This window comes from Tinamus guttatus, unplaced genomic scaffold (genome assembly GCF_059628265.1).
Source record: "Tinamus guttatus ecotype Peru unplaced genomic scaffold, ASM5962826v1 Tinamus_guttatus_pri_ptg000676l, whole genome shotgun sequence".
Classification (NCBI taxonomy): Eukaryota; Metazoa; Chordata; class Aves; order Tinamiformes; family Tinamidae; genus Tinamus; species Tinamus guttatus.
Window position 1 is genome coordinate 839,655 of NW_028289210.1, and position 20,645 is coordinate 860,299.

The following is a 20,645-nucleotide window of genomic DNA, read 5'->3' on the forward strand; positions in this document are numbered from 1 at the left end:
TTACTAGAGAGCTTTAAAGGCATTGACGTTTATGAGCTGATTTCATAGGCTGGGGAAAAGCCTAATGAAGTCCTGCTAGTCTGACCTTCACAATAATCCATAAAACCAGTTCTTACCCAGTTGATCTCATTGTTTGGTTTTATGCGTTGTTTTTGCTTGTCTGAAGCCTTCCTGTAGCTCCCTAGCTATTAGTACTCCTGGTAACCCTGGGATAAAACCTGCTGGTGCTTTGCTGGTCTGAAATGCCACTGACTCATTGATTTAACGGTCAGTAGCTTTCCAGTGCTGGAAGCAGATTTTTCCTGAAATGGTGCGGCCCTGTAGCAGTAATAAAGCTGCCAGGGGGTACCAGTGTGGAGTGGAGAAGAGCAAATATTTACCCTGTGTAGGAAGGGACTGAGATTTCTGCTCCTTCAGCCTGTTGTTAGCTAATAAAAGGATCTCTCTGACTCCAGAGCAGTCAACACCACGCCAGGGAAAAGGCGCAAGTAAGGGATTCTGCTTGTGTTCCCCCTGCCCTCTGGGAGGGGAGAATTAAAAATTGTGCAACACAGTAACAGCATTCCACAGAGCTAGAATGAGAAACTGCTACTCTGAATTTCCTTGAGCTTGCATTTCCACTGCCCAAAAGGGTGAATTAATTGTCAGGAGTGTATTTTCACTATGGCTCCTAGCTCCTGCCTACAGCCCCTCCCTATAGTTCTTAGCTGTTCTGGACAGGGAGAGACTCTGATGGCAAATACTGTGTTCCCTGTGGGATCCGGCCTGAGTTTGCAGGCACATTTAGGACAGGGTCTCTTGCTGCTTTAGCACTGTTTCTGTCACAAGTTGCTTTTGGGAAGCCGCCGGGGCTAGGTGTGCTGAGCTGCAGCAGCTGTATCAGAAAGCAGAATCCCTCCCTGCACCATGGTCCCATGGGCCATCGCATCCGTGATTCCACAGTGTCACTGCTAGTGTAGCTCCTCGGCACAGATCAGGCGCTTGGAAAGCCGTGGGCACAACAGCTGTTTGCCTGGGCCGGGAGACTGTGTGGGCTTGTTTGATCACAGCTCTAGTTCATGAAAGGCCCTTTTGATGCCCAGCTTTCCCCCCGGCGGTTGTTGGTGTGATCTCTCGTGGCCAGCCCTGCTTGTGTCAAGGGGCTGACAGGATCCAGGAGTGCTTTCCAACACCTCCAAATAACTGAGCACCTCCTTGTCAGCTTATGCCAAAGCCTTGAGCAGCAAGGAAAGCTGCAGCCAAGCCCGTCTTCAAAACCTGTGCTTAGTTCAGGCAGGGAGTGGGTAACAAGTAGCCAAGGCACCAGATGGGCCAGCAATTCTTGCAAATGCCTCCAGGTGTGAAAAGGGCGAGTGAGAGAAAGGGGCACTGCAGGAGTTATCAGAGAGCTCTGGGCTGGGGAAAAACACATGAGACTCTGGGGGATAGTGCTGGTACAGGCTGAGTGCCGAGTATGGGGAAACTCGGACCGGATAGTCAAGAGACATTTCATGGCCTGCCCAGTCTTTTAACCTGTAAGTTTCTGATTAATAAGGTAACGGTGTCCTAGTCTACGTGTTCAAGTGAAAGGAGAGAGAGGTTTGTGGAGACTGTGGGTTAGGATCCTTCTTGCTGGATACTGTATATTCAGCTCCCAGCTTACCAAGGTGGAAAGGATCCAATTTTGGAGCAGCTGAAACTGCTTTGCTAGTAATTTTATTGCTTAAAAAAGCCTTGTGTGCAACAGTCTTCTGCCTGTTCTTAATAAACTATCACTCTTTACTGGGTGAATGTCTCAATCGTTTTTCTGGATAATTTCATTTAAACAAAATTCCTTGCAGTGTGGATTTGGCTGTACAATTTGCCTCGAGAATTAGCGGAACTGTCTGAGCAGTCCCGTAACGTGTGTACGGCTCTGTGCTAAGCAGGCCCCGAAAAGGGTTTGCTTCCAAAGCAGACAGAAGTGCAGGCTGTGCCTTCAGCAGCGCAGGTGCCCTCGGCTGAGCACGTGACTCGGGGAGGAAGAGCCTGCAGCTGGGGAAATGGATTTTATTTTCCAGCTGCGCACCCTGTGTCGTTTGAATACACGTGTTGCTTGCTTTCTGATGGTCGGGAAGGAAGTCTCCCTGTCATCCTGCCTGCATCACCGTAAGAGCACCTGGGTGTGTAGCTCACCGCGTGTTCGAGCTTGCTCACGGCGCAGACTGCGTGTGTGCAGACAGTGTGAAACGCTGCTGCGGGCTTGGTGTGCCAGCAGCTCTACCCCTTCCTCAGCAGAAGCCAGAACTTTATGGATGGATCTCAACAAAACTGCATGCAAATACCTAATCAAACTTCATCTCCCACCACCCTCTCCCACCAAGGAAGAGGGTGTCTGTATGGCAGCAGGTGCCAGTAAAGCTGTGCTCCTGTGAGTCCCTTCTTTGCATCCTGCTGTCAAATAGGAGGCAAGCAGGGCTGCCCTGGCTGCGTCACGGCCTCTCCGAGGCTCCTGCACAAATATGGCAGTCTTGGCTCTGCCAGCGAGTGTATGCTCAGCCATGGAAAGCGGGGCTGTGTCAAAGAGTCATTTAGCAAGGAGGGAAGTAAAGAGCAACTGGAAAGGTCAGATAAAGCTGGAATGTCATGCCGCAACCACAAAGAGGAAAAAAAGGCCTTTTTAATATCTGTCATTTGTGTCGTTGTGGTGACTTTGACATTTACGTTGCTAAAATTGCTCAGAGGTTGAAGTGCCTTATTTTCCCACAGCAAAGAGCTCTCTAATTCCGCCTTCAGCAGCGTCACTTGTGAGCAACTTACTGCTTTTCAAGCACAAGCATTCTTTAAACTTAGAAAGGTTGATTTACCTCCTGCTTCCTTGAATATTAAGAAGTGTTGTGTGAGCTAATATTCTACAAGAAAGGTATAGAATTTGGAATAGAAATGCAAAGGCAAGAGGTCTGGATTACTGACTAGCAGGAATGAAAGCAAAAATTGAGGGTGTGCAAAGGGTGCCAGAATGTGCACCTACGTTGTCTGTGCACCTGCAATACAGGGAGAACCAAAGGTAGCTTTACAGGTGGCAGGACTGGCAGGTACCTGGAAGGAGCATTGGTTGCAAGACCTCAAGCAGTCACCAGGCTGTTGTTTTCTGATGTCTGGTGAACTCTGAAGAAGTACAGATTTTCCATGTAGTATCAGAAAAAGGGTGTTCATGCCTGTTAAAACAGGCTTGCAGATAGACCCGCAGCAGTTACCCCAGCAGCAAACCTATCTGCTAGGCTCACAGAACAGAACAGTTAATCCTATTTGCTTGCTTTTAGTGAATTTTGTGACTTTTTTTATTGTCTGCTAGGTTATGTTGCGGTAGACTTGGAAGGTCCTGTTGCACCTAGCACACAAATTACAAGAGAAGGTCTCTGTCTCTGAGATCTTGCTGATGAACCTGAGGCGCAAAAGAAAAAAAAAAAAAAAAGATAAAAAGAGCAGCGAGTTGTAGCTGTGGGTGGGAGCAGGGGGAGGCAGAGAGGGTTGGTGATGAGTGCACACGCGCACGGCCATCGTAGCGCTCCGCGTTGGGAGCGCTGCAGCAGGAAAGCGCTGCTGTCGCTCGAGAGCAGGGTTGGCTCCGGAAGCGGAGCTGCCTGCGCTCAGCAGCCCTGTCCCCTCTCAGAGGGTTTCTGCTCGCAAATACAGCTACAACAGAAACGCGTCAGCATCTAAGGGCTGCCAGTGCCGATCGATCGATCCCTCGCTGCCACCCGGGCTATGAGGGAGGCTGTGGGGAGGGGTGGGTTTAGTGCCCTGAGGGTGGATGGATGAGTTTCTGTCTGCTTCCCAGAATAACAAAAAGGATCCTGCTCTTATGCGTGAAGCCAAGTGACTAAAACTGACTCCAATCAAGGTTGCCAGAATCGCAAAACCCTGTGGACAGCAGAAATTCTGCACTAGGCTTCTTTCATCTTGCCTGTTAAGTGTCTTTCCAATTTCCTACTTTGGAATAAAGAGGTGTTCTATCCCTGTGCAATGAACGTAGCAAATGTAACATAAAGCTCATTTCTGCTTATGGTGTTTTGACCGATGTTCCTGTAGGCTGGTCCATGAGGAGGACTGTGTGGGAATCCCTTTGCAGTAAATGTGCACTCTTATTAAAAGCATTCATCATCCTGCTTCCTCGTGAAATGGCCGAGCACATCTGTTCTCAAGGGCTGCTGCTTGCTGCTGTTCCCATATGCTCTTGCGCTGGTTACTGTATTTTGGAATTAGTGTAGGACTTGAAGGGTTTAGAAGATTTGTGGTTTGTTTTTGATTTCATCTGTGTTGCTTAACCCTGTATCATCCTCAAAACATGCAAGGAGGTGCCCTATTGAGCTGTGCTGGGGTTATCCCATTATTTAGAGCGGAGCCTCCTGATCTGCTTTAGGCTGACGGACAGCAGAAGTGTGAAGTGGCTTCAGGAAAGTTATACAAGAAGTAAAAGTGCAGTCTGGTGGCCATGTCAGTTTTACCTTGGGCTTCCTTCTTGCTTCAACACAGATTTCTATTGTGATCTATATCGAGTCAGTCATGAGCTCTAGGTGTCTTGCTCTGTCTGCAAGAGGGATGTTAATGGACATCCACATCCTTCCTGTTATAACTTGCCACATACTTTGATGCTGATGATGTAGCATTTGAAGTCTTCTCTATGCTGTCATTTGTCCCTTTAGGTGCATGAGGGAGCCTGACTACAACAGCCAGATGAATAAACCTCTTCTCACATAATAAAGTGCAGGTGGTAGAATGAAGAAAGTAGTGACAAAAGGACCGACTTCAGCATACAGGGCCCACTTTCAAGTAAAGTCACTCTTATTTCTCAGGGGAGTAGCAATAAAAGGTAATAAAAGACTTAGTCTTTAAACCTTGCAAAACAAGAAGGAAACCAGGCCATTCTGAAAACAGAGATCCCAGGCTTTTCCAATATGTGGGCCTGTCCAAAGGGCTTTGACATGAAGTATTTAGAGCTGTGCTCTTACCCTGCTCCATTGCGCAGCCCTTGCGGAGAGCAAGGCCGCAACACAACAACAGAGCTGTGTACAGCTGAGCTGTCTCCATACCATGACCAGCCTTACCCCAAAAAATAAAACCTCTGCTTGATCAGTGAGTTGAACTGGCCCTGGAAGCACAACTTGGAGAGAGAGAAGGAGAGAAAGACTTTCTTCTTTCTGTGGTACAAGCAAGCTGTTGGAGCAGCTTAGATTTGAGTAGCCTCATCTTTCTATTCAGAGAGCATTTGGGTGCTTCTCATTTGTATAAAGAAAAGGGTTTAGCTGGTGTCCTGTTCAAACACTATGAAATGCCTTCATTAGTGCTTGGACAAAGTCAGCCCTGAAAGAACACGCTGGTCCCATTTTCCCCTTGAGCAGTTCTTTTGTTTTAAGCCGTTTCTGGATTTCCAGATTGGGTTCTTTTGCATATCTAGTTAAGAGCACGCCACACTTGAAGCGTGAGGTGTCTTTGCATTCACTTCTTGTGTTTTGCCCTTCCAAAGACAGCACTTACCTATTCTTTCAGAGTTGCTCACATGGCTTGTGGAATAATCTCTTATAATCGTGTCCTGAAAGTTTAGACCATGGCTTGGGCCTCGCTCACAGTGGATGAGCTGGTCCCTTCCCTGCTGGTGCCCCACGTGTCCGTTGTTCATAACGCAGCCTGATAGAAGGCGACCACAGAAAATGTGTGTTGTCATCAGATGCGGTGATACTCATTTCTCTCGTATGAGAGATCCTCTGTCCTGACCACTTGAGGTCAGAATTACTATATTTAAGACTAGAAGGCATTTCCAAAAAGGGTGTTGTTTAGCCTTAATGCCAGTGGCTCTCTTGCAGCTTGGACCTTATCCCTCCTGCACTTCAAATTCATGTAATTACTGCAGTGCTCCTGCGTAATGTCACGTATTACAGGGTAGCTGCAATTTCTATCGCTGAGGCGGCTGTGATCCCTCTGCCGGAGGCTCTCAAGCAGTGGGAGTGCGCTAGGCTCTCGGTAGCGGTGTTAGTTAGTGCTTAACTCTTACTCTTTCTGGCCTCTGTAGGGTTGTTGAGACAGCTGAAAGTCTCATTTCTCAGCATATGCTTACTCCTCTGCCTGAGCAGCCTCCTGGGCCATGTGAACCTGTCTCAGAGGTGGCCTGCTCAGCTGCGAGTGAGCCAGAGCGCGCCTGCAGCCCGACAGACCCTGCTGAGATGGGCCTTATGGTGTTCCGGAGCGCTCTCAAGTCTGTCTCTCGGTGCCTCTCCAAGGGCTGCAGTGTCTGCTCATGGTAGAGCAGACTGGAGGCAACTGGCAGTAAAAAAGTATATATGTATATGTGGTTTTTTTCCCCTCTCAATCACCTATCTAGAGCCGAGGAGATCTGGTGTCCTGTTTCCCTTTCCCCCTCATGCTGTGTTAACATGTGTTGCCTAACACCAGCTGGAGTCACAGGAGCTCTGAGAGCTTAGTATGTCTTAAAATGACTTTCTGGGCATTCCAAGCTGCACACAGTTTTGAAAGGTCTCTGTAGAACATGAGACATCCTGGAGCCGTGAAGTGGCTGTCTCTGTCAGACTGCCCCTCTAGTGGGAGGAACTTGCAAATTCTTTGGATGTTTTGGCACGAACACTTGTGCTCTGCAAGGATAGCAGATAGAAAGATGATAATCTAACTGTCCTTTGAATCTCTGTTGTGGTATCTTAACACCACAGCTTTGGTTTTGAGCTGTTGTTTGATTTCTGGGAAGATTACTGACTGTTTTTTTTCTTCTTCTTCCTGTGTTTTAGACATTTACAGCATGGTGTAATTCTCACCTCCGCAAGGCCGGCACGCAGATTGAGAACATAGAGGAAGATTTCAGGGATGGTCTTAAACTCATGTTACTTCTGGAAGTCATTTCAGGTGAGAGAGGTTTTGTGTGGTACTTTTAAGTGCCCTTAGCATTGACAACCCAGTTCTGAAGTTCCTTACCCTTTTCCACAGTATAAGGACAGCAAGGGCCATGATGCTGTGGATTTTGCTTTTGGAATGTAAGAATAACTGCTTTCTGATTGAAATTTCTCCACAGCCAGCATCTTATCTCCAGCAATGGCCATTAATGTGCTCCAAGCTTCCTGGCCTGTGCACACTGCCTGCTGCATTCCTGCTCCTGCCTCTGGGCTTTCCTTCACCTGTAAAAAATGCACAACCCTCTGTGAAGACTCAGGCAACCTCTCTTAATACTGGCAGGGCTGAGGGATCTGCCCTGGGAAGTGTGTGGGAATGCTGCACTGGCAACCCATACCGCAGCCTCATGGCAGGGGGAGTAGGATACAAGTTATTGAAAGAGAGGAGTCAATCCTCTCATGTAGCTTGGCTTCAGCTGCGACTAAAGTTTTTTTGGTCTGCTTTCAAGCTGAGCTTGGTGCTCAAACCTTTAGGGTAAAAAAATAAATCCAAAGAAAAAGCAAATTCATGGAAAAGAGAGTCTGAAGTCAAAAGAGTGGTGTGAACAAGTTCTTAGGTCAAATTTGTTTTGACTCCCTATCATGAATGTCCCACAACTTCATGGTGACCTCTCTCAAGAATGATTATTTTATGTAATAGTTCCTACTCATGTGCTAATGAAATGAAGGCCTTAAGCAAGTATTGTGAGTTACATCAGAGGAGATAAGTCCGTATTTGTGAAACTGGGGCCTTGTGCTTACAGGCTTCATTTTGATGGCATCTGAGCCTATCATAACAATCCTGTGACTTGTACCCTTGCCCTTCTTACTGTGTTTTCCAATAAGATTGCCATGATAGAGGCACTCAGACTCCCTTCCTTTTCTCCTCCAAACCTCCCTACCTCCACCTCCTACAAAGGTATTGTCATCAGTTTGCGCGTTCTGGAGAACATGTGACAAGAGGATAAAACCTCCTGGTTTTTGCCAGTGATGGTGATATGAAGGCATTCAAAATATTATCAGGGCTTTATGACACACATGTTGTTTCTGCAGTGCCTGTAAGAAACTAGCTGGTGGAATCCTGCTGGTTTATCTTCTTTATCTGTATTTATTTTATTGCAGAAGGATTTGCTTGCAGGGGGGGCCGGCGGCCTAGAGGCAAGGGCAGCCTGGCCTCCATGGTTTAGTTTCCGATTGCCGAGCTGGAAAATGTGGGAGAGGAGGGATGTGCGAGGAGGCAGGGTGAGGATGCCAGGCTGGGTGTTAAATCCGCAGGGCCCCTGCCTCTGAGCACTCCCAGCTATGTTTCCATGCCCTCACCTCCCACCCTTCCTCTCCTGCTGTCCCTGTATGGCCCACGGGCAGGGCCTGTCCTCTCAGTCTTGGGAGAAGCTAAGCTGCAGTGCAGCTAGGTCAGGGAGGAAGCAGTTTTCCCATCCGATGAGACTCCCCAAAATATTGGATGAGACTTCCCGAAGTGTTGGAAATGGCTGTGTTCTGCTAGAGAACCAACATGAGGCGTGCGGAGGGCCTCCACACCAGGGCTGCCGTGCGTTCACTGCCGCTCAGGACGTGGCCATACCCAGTGGGCCTCACTCTTCCTCCAAGGAAAACACACACACGTGGTGACAGGACAGTCACATAATATGGCTTTCGGGGTGGGAAATAAGAGTTGGGCCCCATAGAAATTGCCTCAAAGATACACTTCCATTATTTACTTCTTATATTTTCTTCTCTTGTCAAAGCCATTTTAAAAATACTACTATCAAACTAAAAAAGGCTGTCCCCACATTTTGTACTTCTAAAATGAAGCTGAGAAGAGATGACTAATTGAAATTTCCCCCTGAGCAAATTCTTCTGTGAACAACTTTTATGTCAAAACTTCATGCATTGTTTGGCTTTCTAATCTATAGCTTTGGCTAGTCCATGAGAGAACGGAAATGTGCAGACCATTTTCCTTGTCTCAGCTGGAAGAAAGACTGGGAAATAGAGCAGTGATGCAACTAGCTGAAAGTAGAATATATTTCCACTTTTGTTTTAGCAGTCTTAATCTTTAATAAAGTATATGCTACGGATCAGAATGAAGCTTTGGTCTGAAAATCCAAATTTGTTATAAAATACAAGTCTGACAAAAATAGTCAAAGTTCACAGGGGAAAAAAAAATCTGAAGCAAGTATTGCAGAGAAAGGAAGCCCATCAGCTGCTATAAGTTATAACAGCCCCAGGAAGAGCAGTTCAGACACTCTGCCTTGTGTTGGCAGAATGCCTTATGTAGTCACAAGGTGAGCTGGATCACCTTGCTTCTCTAGGTGAAACCTAATCTCTGCTTTGTTTTTTTACCCTGTTCCTCCTTTTGTTTGTGCAAGGCCTGGTTTTAGCTGAAGAAAGTGGTTATTTTTAACTGGTCGGACCCCTTTTATTGAGAGTTGGCAGCATAAATCCACTTAGGTCACTGCAAAGCTATGTGTAAAAATGTCATTGTGGAACTGTCACAAAAAATGTTTCTACTTCTGTTTACGATGTCCAACACTATCCAAGTGGATAAAGAAAACAGCATACCATGACATGTGTTTCAGGCTCCATTAAAGCAAAAGAGATTTTCTTAATCCCAGGATGGAGCTAGTAGCATAAATACTTAAATTGTCTGGAATTGGTGCTTCATTTTCAGAGTGTCGCTTTTTTTTGATACCAGTCTACAGTAATAACTGAAATGATTTGGAAGGATTTTTCATTTCCTTTTATTTATTTATTTATTTTGGGAGAGCATGACTGTGGTGATAATCTATTTTCCTCTTTTCCTCTCTCTCACTTTTTCCTCACTCTTTTGTTAGGAACCAGGCTATCGAGCTTTAAGATGAAAAGGAGTTCTCTAAAAAGTGCTTTTCTTTCTCACCCTTAAGCCTCAAGTAAAGGTTTTGAGTCAGCTCACAGTGCCTTAAGTATTCAAGCTCAAGATAGAGCAAGAGACTCTGGAACTGCATAGCAGTAGTAATTACTTGCCTAGACTTGCCATTTGATCTCTTTTTAGTTACTCCATAATTCTTTCTCAAAGCAGAAAATCTTGCATTTTGTTTGGATTTTTTTTTGTATTCCGGAGCTTATGATCTGAAACCCAGGCCCTTTTTTAAAGGTTTTTGGGCGACAGAGTTGTATGCAGGTCGTTCCTGATACCCTATTTGATTATGTTTCTGGTAAGGATTCCTTTGAAAATTTATGTGTCTGTGTAAGCTGTATTTTGCTTACTGTGAGTGTTGAGTTAGTGTTGGTAAAAGCAGGCTATGCGAGTAGTTACTGGCAGCCTGTCAAGAAGAATACACCCATATTTACTGTTTCAAAAAAAAAAAAATGTCCAGAAAATGCTTTTCAAAATCTTAAAGCCCTGTTCAAGTCAGAAGCTGGTGTTTGCTGTAAGACTTGTTTCTATCAGAGATTTATGTGCTCTTAGGTTACAGCAAGGCTGCTTCCCTCCGTCTGCTTCATTCTAAACATTTGAAATGCTTACCATTTTGGTAATATACCATCAGATAGAGATAGAAATATGCTGGACTTTTAACGGAGAGGAATTGAGATGGCAGTCCTTGCAGTTGAAAAGCTGCTAACCGATTTGATTTCCTGGTTCGTGCAGTTGCAATCACTCAGTGCAAAGGCTGTGCACCAAGGAGTGAGGTGTGCATCCTAGCTGGGGAGAAAAAAATAGAAAAAAAAAAAAAAAAACAGACATGCAAGGTCATCCCATCCCAGTGTTTGAGGATAGGGAGTTCCCCTGGGGAAGGAATGTGCTCCCTAAGTGCCCTGTTGTAAATGCCTGAGAGCAGCTCCTCACCTGCCTTTGCGAGGGGTGAGGTTTGTGTCACTTCCAAGCACTGTTATCTGTGGTTAATGGTGCAGGGGTTAATTCCTCTGCAGGGCCTCAGGTTATTAAATTGCCTAGGGTACTACATAAAGGTAGTTTTCTATCTGTTTCTTTCTGAGGATACTGGAGAAGGGATGTGACTGTCCTGCATTCACCATCAAGAAAAGATTCAAGAGTGTTTACCCTATGCCTGGCTGAGCAGTGGAGGCCAGCAGACTGGGAAACACCCACCAGAAGGTGGTTCTGGAAGAAGTTAATACTTCTTTTTTTTTTTTTTTCTTTCCCTTCTTAGGTGAACGTTTGGCTAAGCCTGAAAGAGGCAAGATGCGAGTGCACAAAATCTCCAATGTGAACAAGGCCCTGGATTTCATTGCCAGCAAAGGAGTCAAACTAGTATCTATTGGAGCAGAAGGTAAAGAAAGCAGCTGATGTGTCTGTGCCCAAGCTGCACTTACTATTGCCCTCCCCTCTCCTCTGCATGCCAGTTCCCTCTGTGCCTTCCTGATTCTACCGTGTCCCTAAAAGAGAACATGTTAGGTCTTTGCTAGGAATTTAAATCCCATTTTCACACCGTGCTGCCAGGTCTGATTTCCAGGTGGGCTTTTTTGGTCAGAATTCTCCTGTTTGTTTTGTTTCCCTGGTTTTCATGAGTTACCAACTGTGCTGAGAGGCATAGAAATAAATTTGTTGTGGGCAGCACTGGAGGTGCCTTCTAGACAAACTTGCAGGTTGTTCAGACAACAGGGAGGTGGTGCAGGATTTTTGCCCTTCTAGAAAAGATGGTGTTTTGCAGACATGTTGCCCAAGACCCAGAAGGACTTGCAGGTTATTCCATTTGCTATGATTTCTATAAACCTAAGCAGGTTGTCATCTCATCTGGGTTGCATTTTCCTGACACCTGTTTTCATGTGCTCTAGGCCTGTATCTAAACCCTGCCTATGGAATAATGTTGTCACTGGAGAGACACTCGGCTTCTCTGGCGTCTCTGGGTTTGTCTTGATGGTGACCATGGAAAATGAGGGAGGTTTGTTGTCTCCATCTTATAGATGGAAACACATGGCTTCCCATGGAAACTTGTGACAGAGTCAGGAAATCAACCCATGATACGGTTCTGGATTAGCCTTCCTCTGCCAAGGCTGAGCCCTGCCTGTTCTTAGCCCGGGAAGTTCAAGCCCAGGCCTGGCCTTTCCTGCATGCTCTTGGAGATACCTCCAACGCTGAGGCCCATCCTGTGGTCCCCTTGCTCTGTGTCACACCAGGCAGAATACCCTCTACAGGCACTTAGGTTGCTAGACCTTTGCCTCAGCTTAAAACTTTGGCCTTATGGATACCGGAACAGTTTGAAGCTAGCACTGAAGGTTATAGAAGGTTATTTTGCACGCTTAAGGAAAGTTGGTATCCAGTTCAGTAGTAGTCAACATCTATAAGGGACCCTGCAAACTGGAGGTCAGACCTGGAGCCAGACGTCTCCTTGCTTAAGATCTGACAGCTCCTTCTGTCATTTGGATGTTGAGTAGCTTCCTAGGGTCTGCGGCATGTGCAAAAGCCACTGCTTTCTACTGTCTGGCCCCTTTTCTTCCTGTGTCTGATTTCCCTGGTACTAGGTTGCCTTTTCCACACCCTCCACTCTTGTTCTCTGCTCCTGAGTGAGCATTGACTATATCCCCACAGCCCTTGAAAGTCATTTGCAAGTAAAAGGGTCTGTTCCCAGTGGTCTCCATGGCCCAGCTATTCAGCTGCAAGGGATTCACAGCAGTTAACCTGTTCTGAAGCAGCCCGTGAGGTGCAGTTTGCAACAGGAACCCTGATGCAGATCAGCCTAAACTGATCCTGGCCTCCCTTGCCAAACATTCCTGAGCCTGGTCCATGCAATTACATGGTGAGACAGTTGACTAGGTTGGAAACTGATTTTCTTACTTATTAGTTTATTTTTAATTATTTTTCCATCAAAGCAGCTCTCTGAACAGACTCATTGCCTGACCTCTAGGCTTGGTTAGAGCATATGGACAAGGATGGAGCTACAGCTGCCCTCATTAACCTTGGTCTAAGCTGCTGTGGAACTGCACGTCATATACCAGAACTACCATCATTAATACAAATGCAATGACAGAGTCTGGTCTGTGTAGGAAGGCATCAGTACTGTCAGTCCATACAACAGTGTCATCCCAGTGTGGCCATGAAATGCCCACCCTTACCCCAGCACCTGCCCACGCACCGAGACAGCCCAGGCCCTTGGTTGTGAGCAGTAAGCAGAAGCTTTAGGGGCTCCCACATGCTCCATCAAAGTCCTGCATGCCTAGTGCACATTAAATTAAAAAATGGACCTCTAGTTTGCATAGCACGGCAGTAACTCTTTCCATTTAAGGGTTTATGAACCTTCCTGGGGCATGAATTTTAAGCTTTTAAAAAGCCATCAGACAGCAGCAAAGCAGAACATAAAAGTCAATGAGGCCATCAAAACACTGCACCAAGGAAATGAGCAGTAAATGCCTCAGGCAGATGGGACTGAGCTAGGAAGTTGTCCAACCTGCCTTCCTGCCATGGGGAAACCACAGTCCAGCGGCAGGGTTGTGCTCCTGGCCAGGCAGTGCAGCCCTGTCCCGAGGCAGCTGCCAGAGTCCTGTGCAAAGGATGTGCAGCCCAGCTGTATCTCTGTCTGCTTTAGACACGTTGCATTGGCCATCACTTATTCTTTTTGTGGTTAAAATTACTAGTTTCCTATGTCTTCCTGACAAAGTAAGCTGCAGAAAAAATCCCAAGGGGAAACTTAGGTCAACTTAAGCCTTGTGAAACATTCTGTTTAATCAGAGTTAAAGTCAGCAGAAATGTTTCTATGGCATTTCTCTCATGTTTCATCAAATAAAGATCCCTCTTTACTGTTTAGAAGAGGCCCTTGCAGCCTTGTCCCAGTGAACAAGAAGCAGGGTTGAAGCAGACTTCCTACAGAGACAGTGTGAACACGGTACTTGTTCCATGTCCACATTAAATGGAGCATGAGCTAAGCAAACAGAATGAGCAGTAAGAGCTGCTTTTTACAACCGTATTTGAATGTTAACAACCTACAACATTGCTCTTAACCTTGACAAATGATTTAGCCAGAGTCCATCAGATTGAAGCAGATGTGGCAACAAGTAGCTCTGTGTAAATCAATACGAAAGAGAGGTCTAGTCTGCTGCAGCCTCAATTAGTTCTCCATCTGCTTTTAAGTATCTTCTTCATCTGACATCTCAAGGAGATGATATAATGGATATAATTTGATATAAAGGATTTTTTTGATATAATGGATTACATACTAGGATCAAACACTCCTGTGATTTAACGTTTGGCCAGACTGGTATTTGACCATACGACTGTTTTATTTGCACCTCCAAACTTACTGCTTTCTTAGATGTGGCTCAGTTCAGCATAAAGATGGTTTTGCATGAACTGGTGGGTGTTCTCACGTGTGCAAATGGAAGGAGGAATTAAGTTTATTAATTTCAATAATTGCAGAAGTCTCATCTGAGCAAAAACTCAGTAGGACCCACCAGGCAGGCAGATGTAAATCTCATGGTGGCAAGTGGGGTCTGCAATACAGAAGGCAGCATTACATTTGTACCCATCTTCTGCCCATTCATGGTTAGAGAACTGGTGCTTGTAAAACCCCGTCATCGATGCCAGTGACCTGTGCTTGCTCTGGCTGGACCATCAGTAGCAACAGGATACCCAGATTTGAATGCTCACCTTGCTTTATTTGGCTTTTGTGAGGATAAGCAAAACACAGGACAGCTTTTGTTTTTATCACCCTTGATGTCCTGTGTCTTGCTGAGTAAATGGTGGTGGGAGGGCTCTTTAGTTCCCAGACCGTAACATTGTCCTGCCAGTTTTTCATACCCTGCAACTACTTCCCTGCATGGGGTAAAGACAAGGTGTCCCTCATGGGCAGCTCAGAAATAGTGGGGAAGGAAAACAGTTTCCATAGCATTGCTTCTAACTACCTAGGCTGGGGGTGGAAAAGAAAGCTTGATCCTTTTTGCCCTTTTCAAACCTGTGTTATAAGTGTATGCATTTGCAAAAGGTGATGGTATTTTGAAAGCCACATCTATGTAGCAAGGCAGTCTTGCTCTTAAGGGCTGATTGTTTGTTAGGCCCTTAATTGGCTGTCAAACAAATGGAAGAGAGCACTGTAATTTTTGTATATTTCATTAGTGGTATTTGGTACCATAATGAGAGTTGGGTGGAAACATAGTCAGTGGTGCAAAAAATTTCCTTCCAGTGGTTTCCAAAAACCTCATCAGCCTCAGCCTGCAATTGATCCACCCCCATGTTGAACGTAAATCACATTAATAACAGGTACTTGCTGCTGCTGTTGGGAACAGCAGCCGCTGTTGGTGGGGAAAGCGCAGCAGAAGTCCTGCCTAGGAGGAGCGCTTGGAAAGCAGTCAGGCAGAAGACCTGTCTGGTTATTAGCCTTTTAATATCATGTGTGAGCTGTTCTCACATTACCTTCGTCAGCAGGGAGCAAGCACAGCCTCTTTAATTGAGCAGCAAGCATTCGATTGCTCTAGCTTGGTGGAGTTATGCTCAGCCCGTTTCTGAAGAGAAAGGAACTCTGCAGAAATTATAACCAGGGAGCATGAGGCATCATGCAAACCTCTCTCTTACTTCTGCTCCTTGGCCATATCCCCCTGTCAGGAAACTGGTACCAGCTGAAGGGCACGAAGGAATCCTGAAGTAGGAGGAGTTTGGCACTGGGAACGTAAGGATGGAAAAGCGAGTGAGCGGGAGCCAAAGAGTTTATGACCTTTCTGACCAAATCTGATCTGTAAAAAGGTTGTCAGGGGAAGTTTGTAGCCCTTGAAATGAAAATGTGTTTGCCTGCTTCTAACAAAAAGTAGCAGTTTTGTCAACTCCGTTTAAAAAGAAAAAAATAGAAAAGGAGTGGGGATGGTATGGCTGAGTAAATCTGCCATCCCGGGATGGATCTCTCCCTAATCTCACTGACAACAGCGTCTGCTTGGTAGGTGGTGGGTTTTCCCTTTGTCGAGGGAAAAATAAAGTGATTTGTAGAGATGAAGTGGTGGAAATCTTTTGGACTTCTTCCAGAGCAGCTTTGGGGCAGTGCCAAGGAAGGCTCAGGCAAAGGAGCAAGGTACACACGCTCTTTAGAAAATGAGCAATGTGATGGGGTTGGGGAAGAAGTTGAAGAAGAAATACTTTGCATCTTAACTCCTTTGGCTAACTTGATGAAACTGGAATTTGAGAATGTGACTAGAGTGTAGTGCTGAGTTCTAATGCCATATTAGTCACTTAATGTCATCTGGTTTCATGTATCTTGACCTTTATTTCCAATTAAAATCCATGAAACAGTAGTAATAATTATCTGTTTCAGCTGACTGATTGATTTATTAAGTGTTCATAAAGAACTTGCAGCATGGAAGTATTGCCATCAGATTTTAATCTAGTCCATTAAAATAAATTTGGTTCCAGATCTTAACTATACCCTAGGGTCCTCCTGCCAAATGCCATAGTTTTTATAAGCATTGTTTGTTGCTTTTTTTTGTCCTGGCTTATTTTTGGCTTTTTGAAAATCCCCACAAAGATCTGGTGAATGAATAAAGTAAACTGAGAATGTTGATGTTTTCTTTTATAATTTCGCTTTTGTAGCTCAGGTATTTGTAACAGTAATAAGGTTTTTTAGATGATAGTGATGCTTTACTGCAGAGATTGACAATGCAGAGCTGAGTATACTTGTGCTCACGTTTTCTTGCATCAATCCAGAAGACAGCCTCTTGTCCCAAAAATATCTCTAAAAATTTCATTTGTGAGAAAACTGTCAGCAGGAAAAAAGAGTGTTTTTTCTATGCCAGAAATTAATCAGGCATTTACAAATAATCCTGCAAGAGTGTATATATATATATATTTTTAAGTTCTGAGCAAACTGATGTCCCCACCAAGAAGTGTAAGTGTGCAGAAGAGTGAGTGCAGGTGTTTGGGGTTGAACAAGGTGGCATGTCTTGTCCTATACCTTTTAAATCTGCAAATCCCCTCATGCAGATGTGTATCAGAGCAAAGCAGGGATTATCCTTTTAGTTTACATTGGAAGTTGCTCCACATGTACTGCTAAATCTCCAGGAACTTAGCCTGGATGAACAGTGTTTCTGAAACAATGTAATTAGGCTGCATGATACTTCTTGATAAGTTTTGAAGAATCTAATGTTCATATTTTTATGACCAGTTTTCCTATGCGAACAAAGTTCTTTTAAAGACTTAAAGTATTGTAAGCATCCAGAGAGGTGGTAGTCACCTGTGGTGCAGTTTTTGTTACTAGGGAGCTGTATGGATGCAGTGGTGCTGGTTTGTCCTCACAAAAATTATCTGCTGTACCTTTGTTATACTTCAAGCTATTCTAACCCCAAATAGTAGGTTTGTGTTATGCTCTGCTCAGGCTGCTCCTTTTGCTTCCTTATCGAGCACGATGAATGTGCTCCGAGGAGAGCTGTTCTCTGTCTTTTGGCAACTGTGCGGCTGAGGAGGCCTACACAGGCAGTCTGCAGGTCAGTAGTTAGGCTTTTTTGATCAGGAAATGGTGATATTCCTTGGTGGTGTCTTTTTCACCACAAACCAGCTGTCAGAGCTTATCTGTGTTGGGAAGTGTCGCAGGTTACGCTGCTGTGATTGCACTGGGGCAATGACCCAGGTGTGACGCTGAAGAGACACGCACCGTGTAAGGGGGAAGGCTTTTCTTTCTCCCAGTTTGGCTTATACAGCTTCTAAAGCTACAGATATGGAACCTGAACAAGGTATTTTTAGGCCCCTTTGGGGAATTATGCTGATCTAAGTTCATATCTTGTTCCTATTTGAAGCATCTGCATCTCTTTAACACTCCATAGTATATTGTGGGAGAAGCGGTGTGATTGCTGAGTACTACGGGGCAAGACTGTGTGGTGACAGCAGAGCCCTGAGGGAGGCAGAGAGGAGCAGTTCTCAGCTGGGATTCCAGTTTGCTTATATGCAAAATGAAAAGCTTCCCAATTTGGTGTTCTTTCCCCCCCCCCCAGGTTTTACAGTTCTAACTTGCTGCCTTCTGTTCCTCCTTTCTCCATCTCTCCCCTAGAAATTGTGGATGGTAATGTTAAAATGACTCTTGGAATGATATGGACCATCATCCTTCGTTTTGCCATTCAGGATATCTCAGTTGAAGGTAAACTTCATTTTTTTTTCCAGCTACTGTTCAAGAAAGAGCAACTGGGCTAACCATGTGGCTTGCCTTGTAAAAGTGCAGGATGTGCTGTCAGTTGTTTTCCAGGAAGATCCTAGGAAAACTGCCTCTCATTGACATTTCTAGCCAGTTCGTACTCGGTTTGTGTTATGAGTTTTTCACATCCTTTTCTTGGAAGAACATTTAAGAGCCTCTCAGAAGGATGGCTAAACCAACTTTGATGTTGCTGGTTGAGGAACTGGCATTGAAAACGGGCTTTTCTTTTACAAGTCCTATAAAACTTTGCTCTGTAATCCTGAAAAGGCCATCTGCTTATTACAGATCTCATTAAGAAAATAACAGTAACAAAACTCTCCCAGTAGAATCTTCCAGACAAGGAATTTTCTGACAAAGGAAGTTAGTTGAGATGCAGCTTAGTGCTGTTCCTGTCAAAGAGGAGTTGTTTTTCTAGCATATGCTTTGGAGAGACCCCTGATTTCTAAGAAGATTGCTTATTGCTGTGCATTCTTTATTTCTCTAGAGACATCTGCTAAAGAAGGGCTTTTGTTGTGGTGTCAGAGGAAGACAGCCCCCTACAAAAATGTAAACATCCAGAACTTCCATATCAGGTGAGTTACGGGCAATAACTTAGCTTTGCAATCTGTGTTGTCTTCGTACGTCTTCCGGTGTATTCAACACCAAGCCTGACAGACCTCCCAAGGAATGGAGATACGTGTTACACAATAACAAAGTAGTCCAGAGAGACACATAGAAATTACGGGCAGAGCTTATAAAAGGATCCAAGTACCTACAGTGCAATTACTCACTGTGGTTACAATTGCTGCTTTTGCAAAATTCTTTAGAGCATTAAGTCTTCTGAGAGTAGCATATGTTCTGCAAGCTAAGTAAGGCAATTTTTGCTCTTTGAAAACTCAGGGCATTTCAGGAGGCCTGAAGCAAGGACCATAGCAGGAACTTTATAGTATAGCAGTGTTGGGAAGGAATGTGAGGTTTTTAATTCCTTTTTTTAAATTAATATTTCTAAACTGACAGATGTTCTAGTGTAGATTCAGCATAGCAGTGCTTTTGCTGGCCCATTTTGAAGAACTGTATGAACCATGTGCAAATAAAGCGCTTCTTAAGAGCTTAAGCTGCATTCATACCAACCAGTCTTATAGGGGCCTTACCTATGGGCTTGGCTGAAGCCTGAGGTGGCTGAATCTGCACAAATGGCTCTAAGCAAATAAAGAGCACACCAGGGCTTCACGTCCAAAATTAGGTTAATGAAGTCTTTAGCTTCGATAGATGGTAGCAAACAGTCTTTTTGCTAAACCAGAATTAGTCATCCGCTCTTCAACCTCCTGGCCATCGCTGTGCATCTGCCTGGCTGAGCACTGCTCATTGTGCCCTTCTCTGTCTCTCTTGCAGCTGGAAGGACGGCCTTGGTTTCTGCGCCTTGATTCACAGGCACCGTCCAGAGCTCATTGACTATGGGAAGCTACGAAAGGTACAGCACAATTTGTTTGTCAGACTGGGTGCTTGGAGTCCATGAAAGTGAGGAGAGAAATTAACTTGATTAACAGCTAACTGGAGTACTTCAGCTCAAGCTGGCAATTGTGCTGGGGAGAAGGAAGGGGAGAGGAAGCAGCAAATTCAGGATTTATTAAGCCTGAGAACTGCCTGCTTGCCTTACCCTGCGTTCAGACTGGCTTGCTTTCTAGCTCACATGAGGATGACCAGAAGTGTTCAGTGCTTTGTGTTACCAGCAGTGTCCAGGCTCAGCAGGGCAATGGAAGAGCGACCTGGATTCTCATCTGACTTGCACATTCTCAGTAGAACAGTCCGCTTGGATTTCATTTTGCTATATCCATGCACACTTCTAGAGTCAAATGTCACCAAGGCCATAATTCATGTACTGTTACTACTGAGGCCAATCCACTTGAAGTCAGACCATCTGATTTTAATGAGCTGAGTATTATACAGAGTGTAAGTGCTAGACACTAACTAGAGCAATAAATGTAAAACTCCATTGCTAATAGATCTGGCCTCTTGGATCACTGCGCAAATAGACAACCTGCAAACGAGTTAATCAAATTGGCCTGCGTCTTTGAGGCAGTTAATTGTACAACTCCTGATGCCCTTTTCAATAACCTTTTAGATTTTTACTGTCTTGCAGAGCAGTTGTATATTTTATCTGATCATTTTTAGTATCTGGAGTGAGCACATGATGAGTAAACAGTGGGAAGAGACTATCTGTTTGCATAAACAGCAGCAGTAAAAAAGAAAAAAGGAATGGTCAGAGCTAGCTACTTTTTCAGAGGCTGCTCTTGGGAAAATAAAAGCAGCTAGTCAAAGTTTGTCTGGAAAGTGCAGCTGGGAAAGTACTACAGTGTGCCCCATTACAAAGCAAGTGCTAAGCCAAACTTGAGCAAAACTGGTGTGAGAGGAAGAAGAAGAAAGTTAGCCGATCATTTTGCCTGCAGGGTTTTCATGCTGCAAGAGAGGATGATTATCCTCTCAGAAACAATATAGACGGGAAAGGATTTTGCCCTCTTTGGGATAAGGCTAGGGAATCAGCTTGCTTTGTGCTGCCTTATCCACTTGGATTGTATCCTTCATGAGGTTCCCACTGCCCTCCTGCAGCCTTCTGCTCTATCCTTTTTATCCTTCTTCTACCGAGGTTGCTCTAAAAGCACGTTTGATAACTCTGCCACAGCTG

The 20,645-nt window shown here is 44.9% G+C and overlaps 1 protein-coding gene across 6 annotated transcripts in view; it reads left to right on the forward strand.

The window, feature by feature from the left end:
* Positions 1-20,645, forward strand: part of ACTN1 (actinin alpha 1) — a 77,062-nt gene that overhangs the window by 26,876 nt on the left and 29,541 nt on the right. For all 6 annotated transcript variants that reach the window (XM_088536546.1, XM_088536542.1, XM_088536545.1 and 3 more), the window contains exons 2-6: positions 6,756-6,870; positions 11,039-11,158; positions 17,843-17,929; positions 18,468-18,555; positions 19,355-19,433. In XM_088536546.1, the coding sequence (XP_088392672.1) occupies positions 6,756-6,870; positions 11,039-11,158; positions 17,843-17,929; positions 18,468-18,555; positions 19,355-19,433 (489 nt within the window). The remainder of the gene's footprint in view (positions 1-6,755; positions 6,871-11,038; positions 11,159-17,842; positions 17,930-18,467; positions 18,556-19,354; positions 19,434-20,645) is intronic.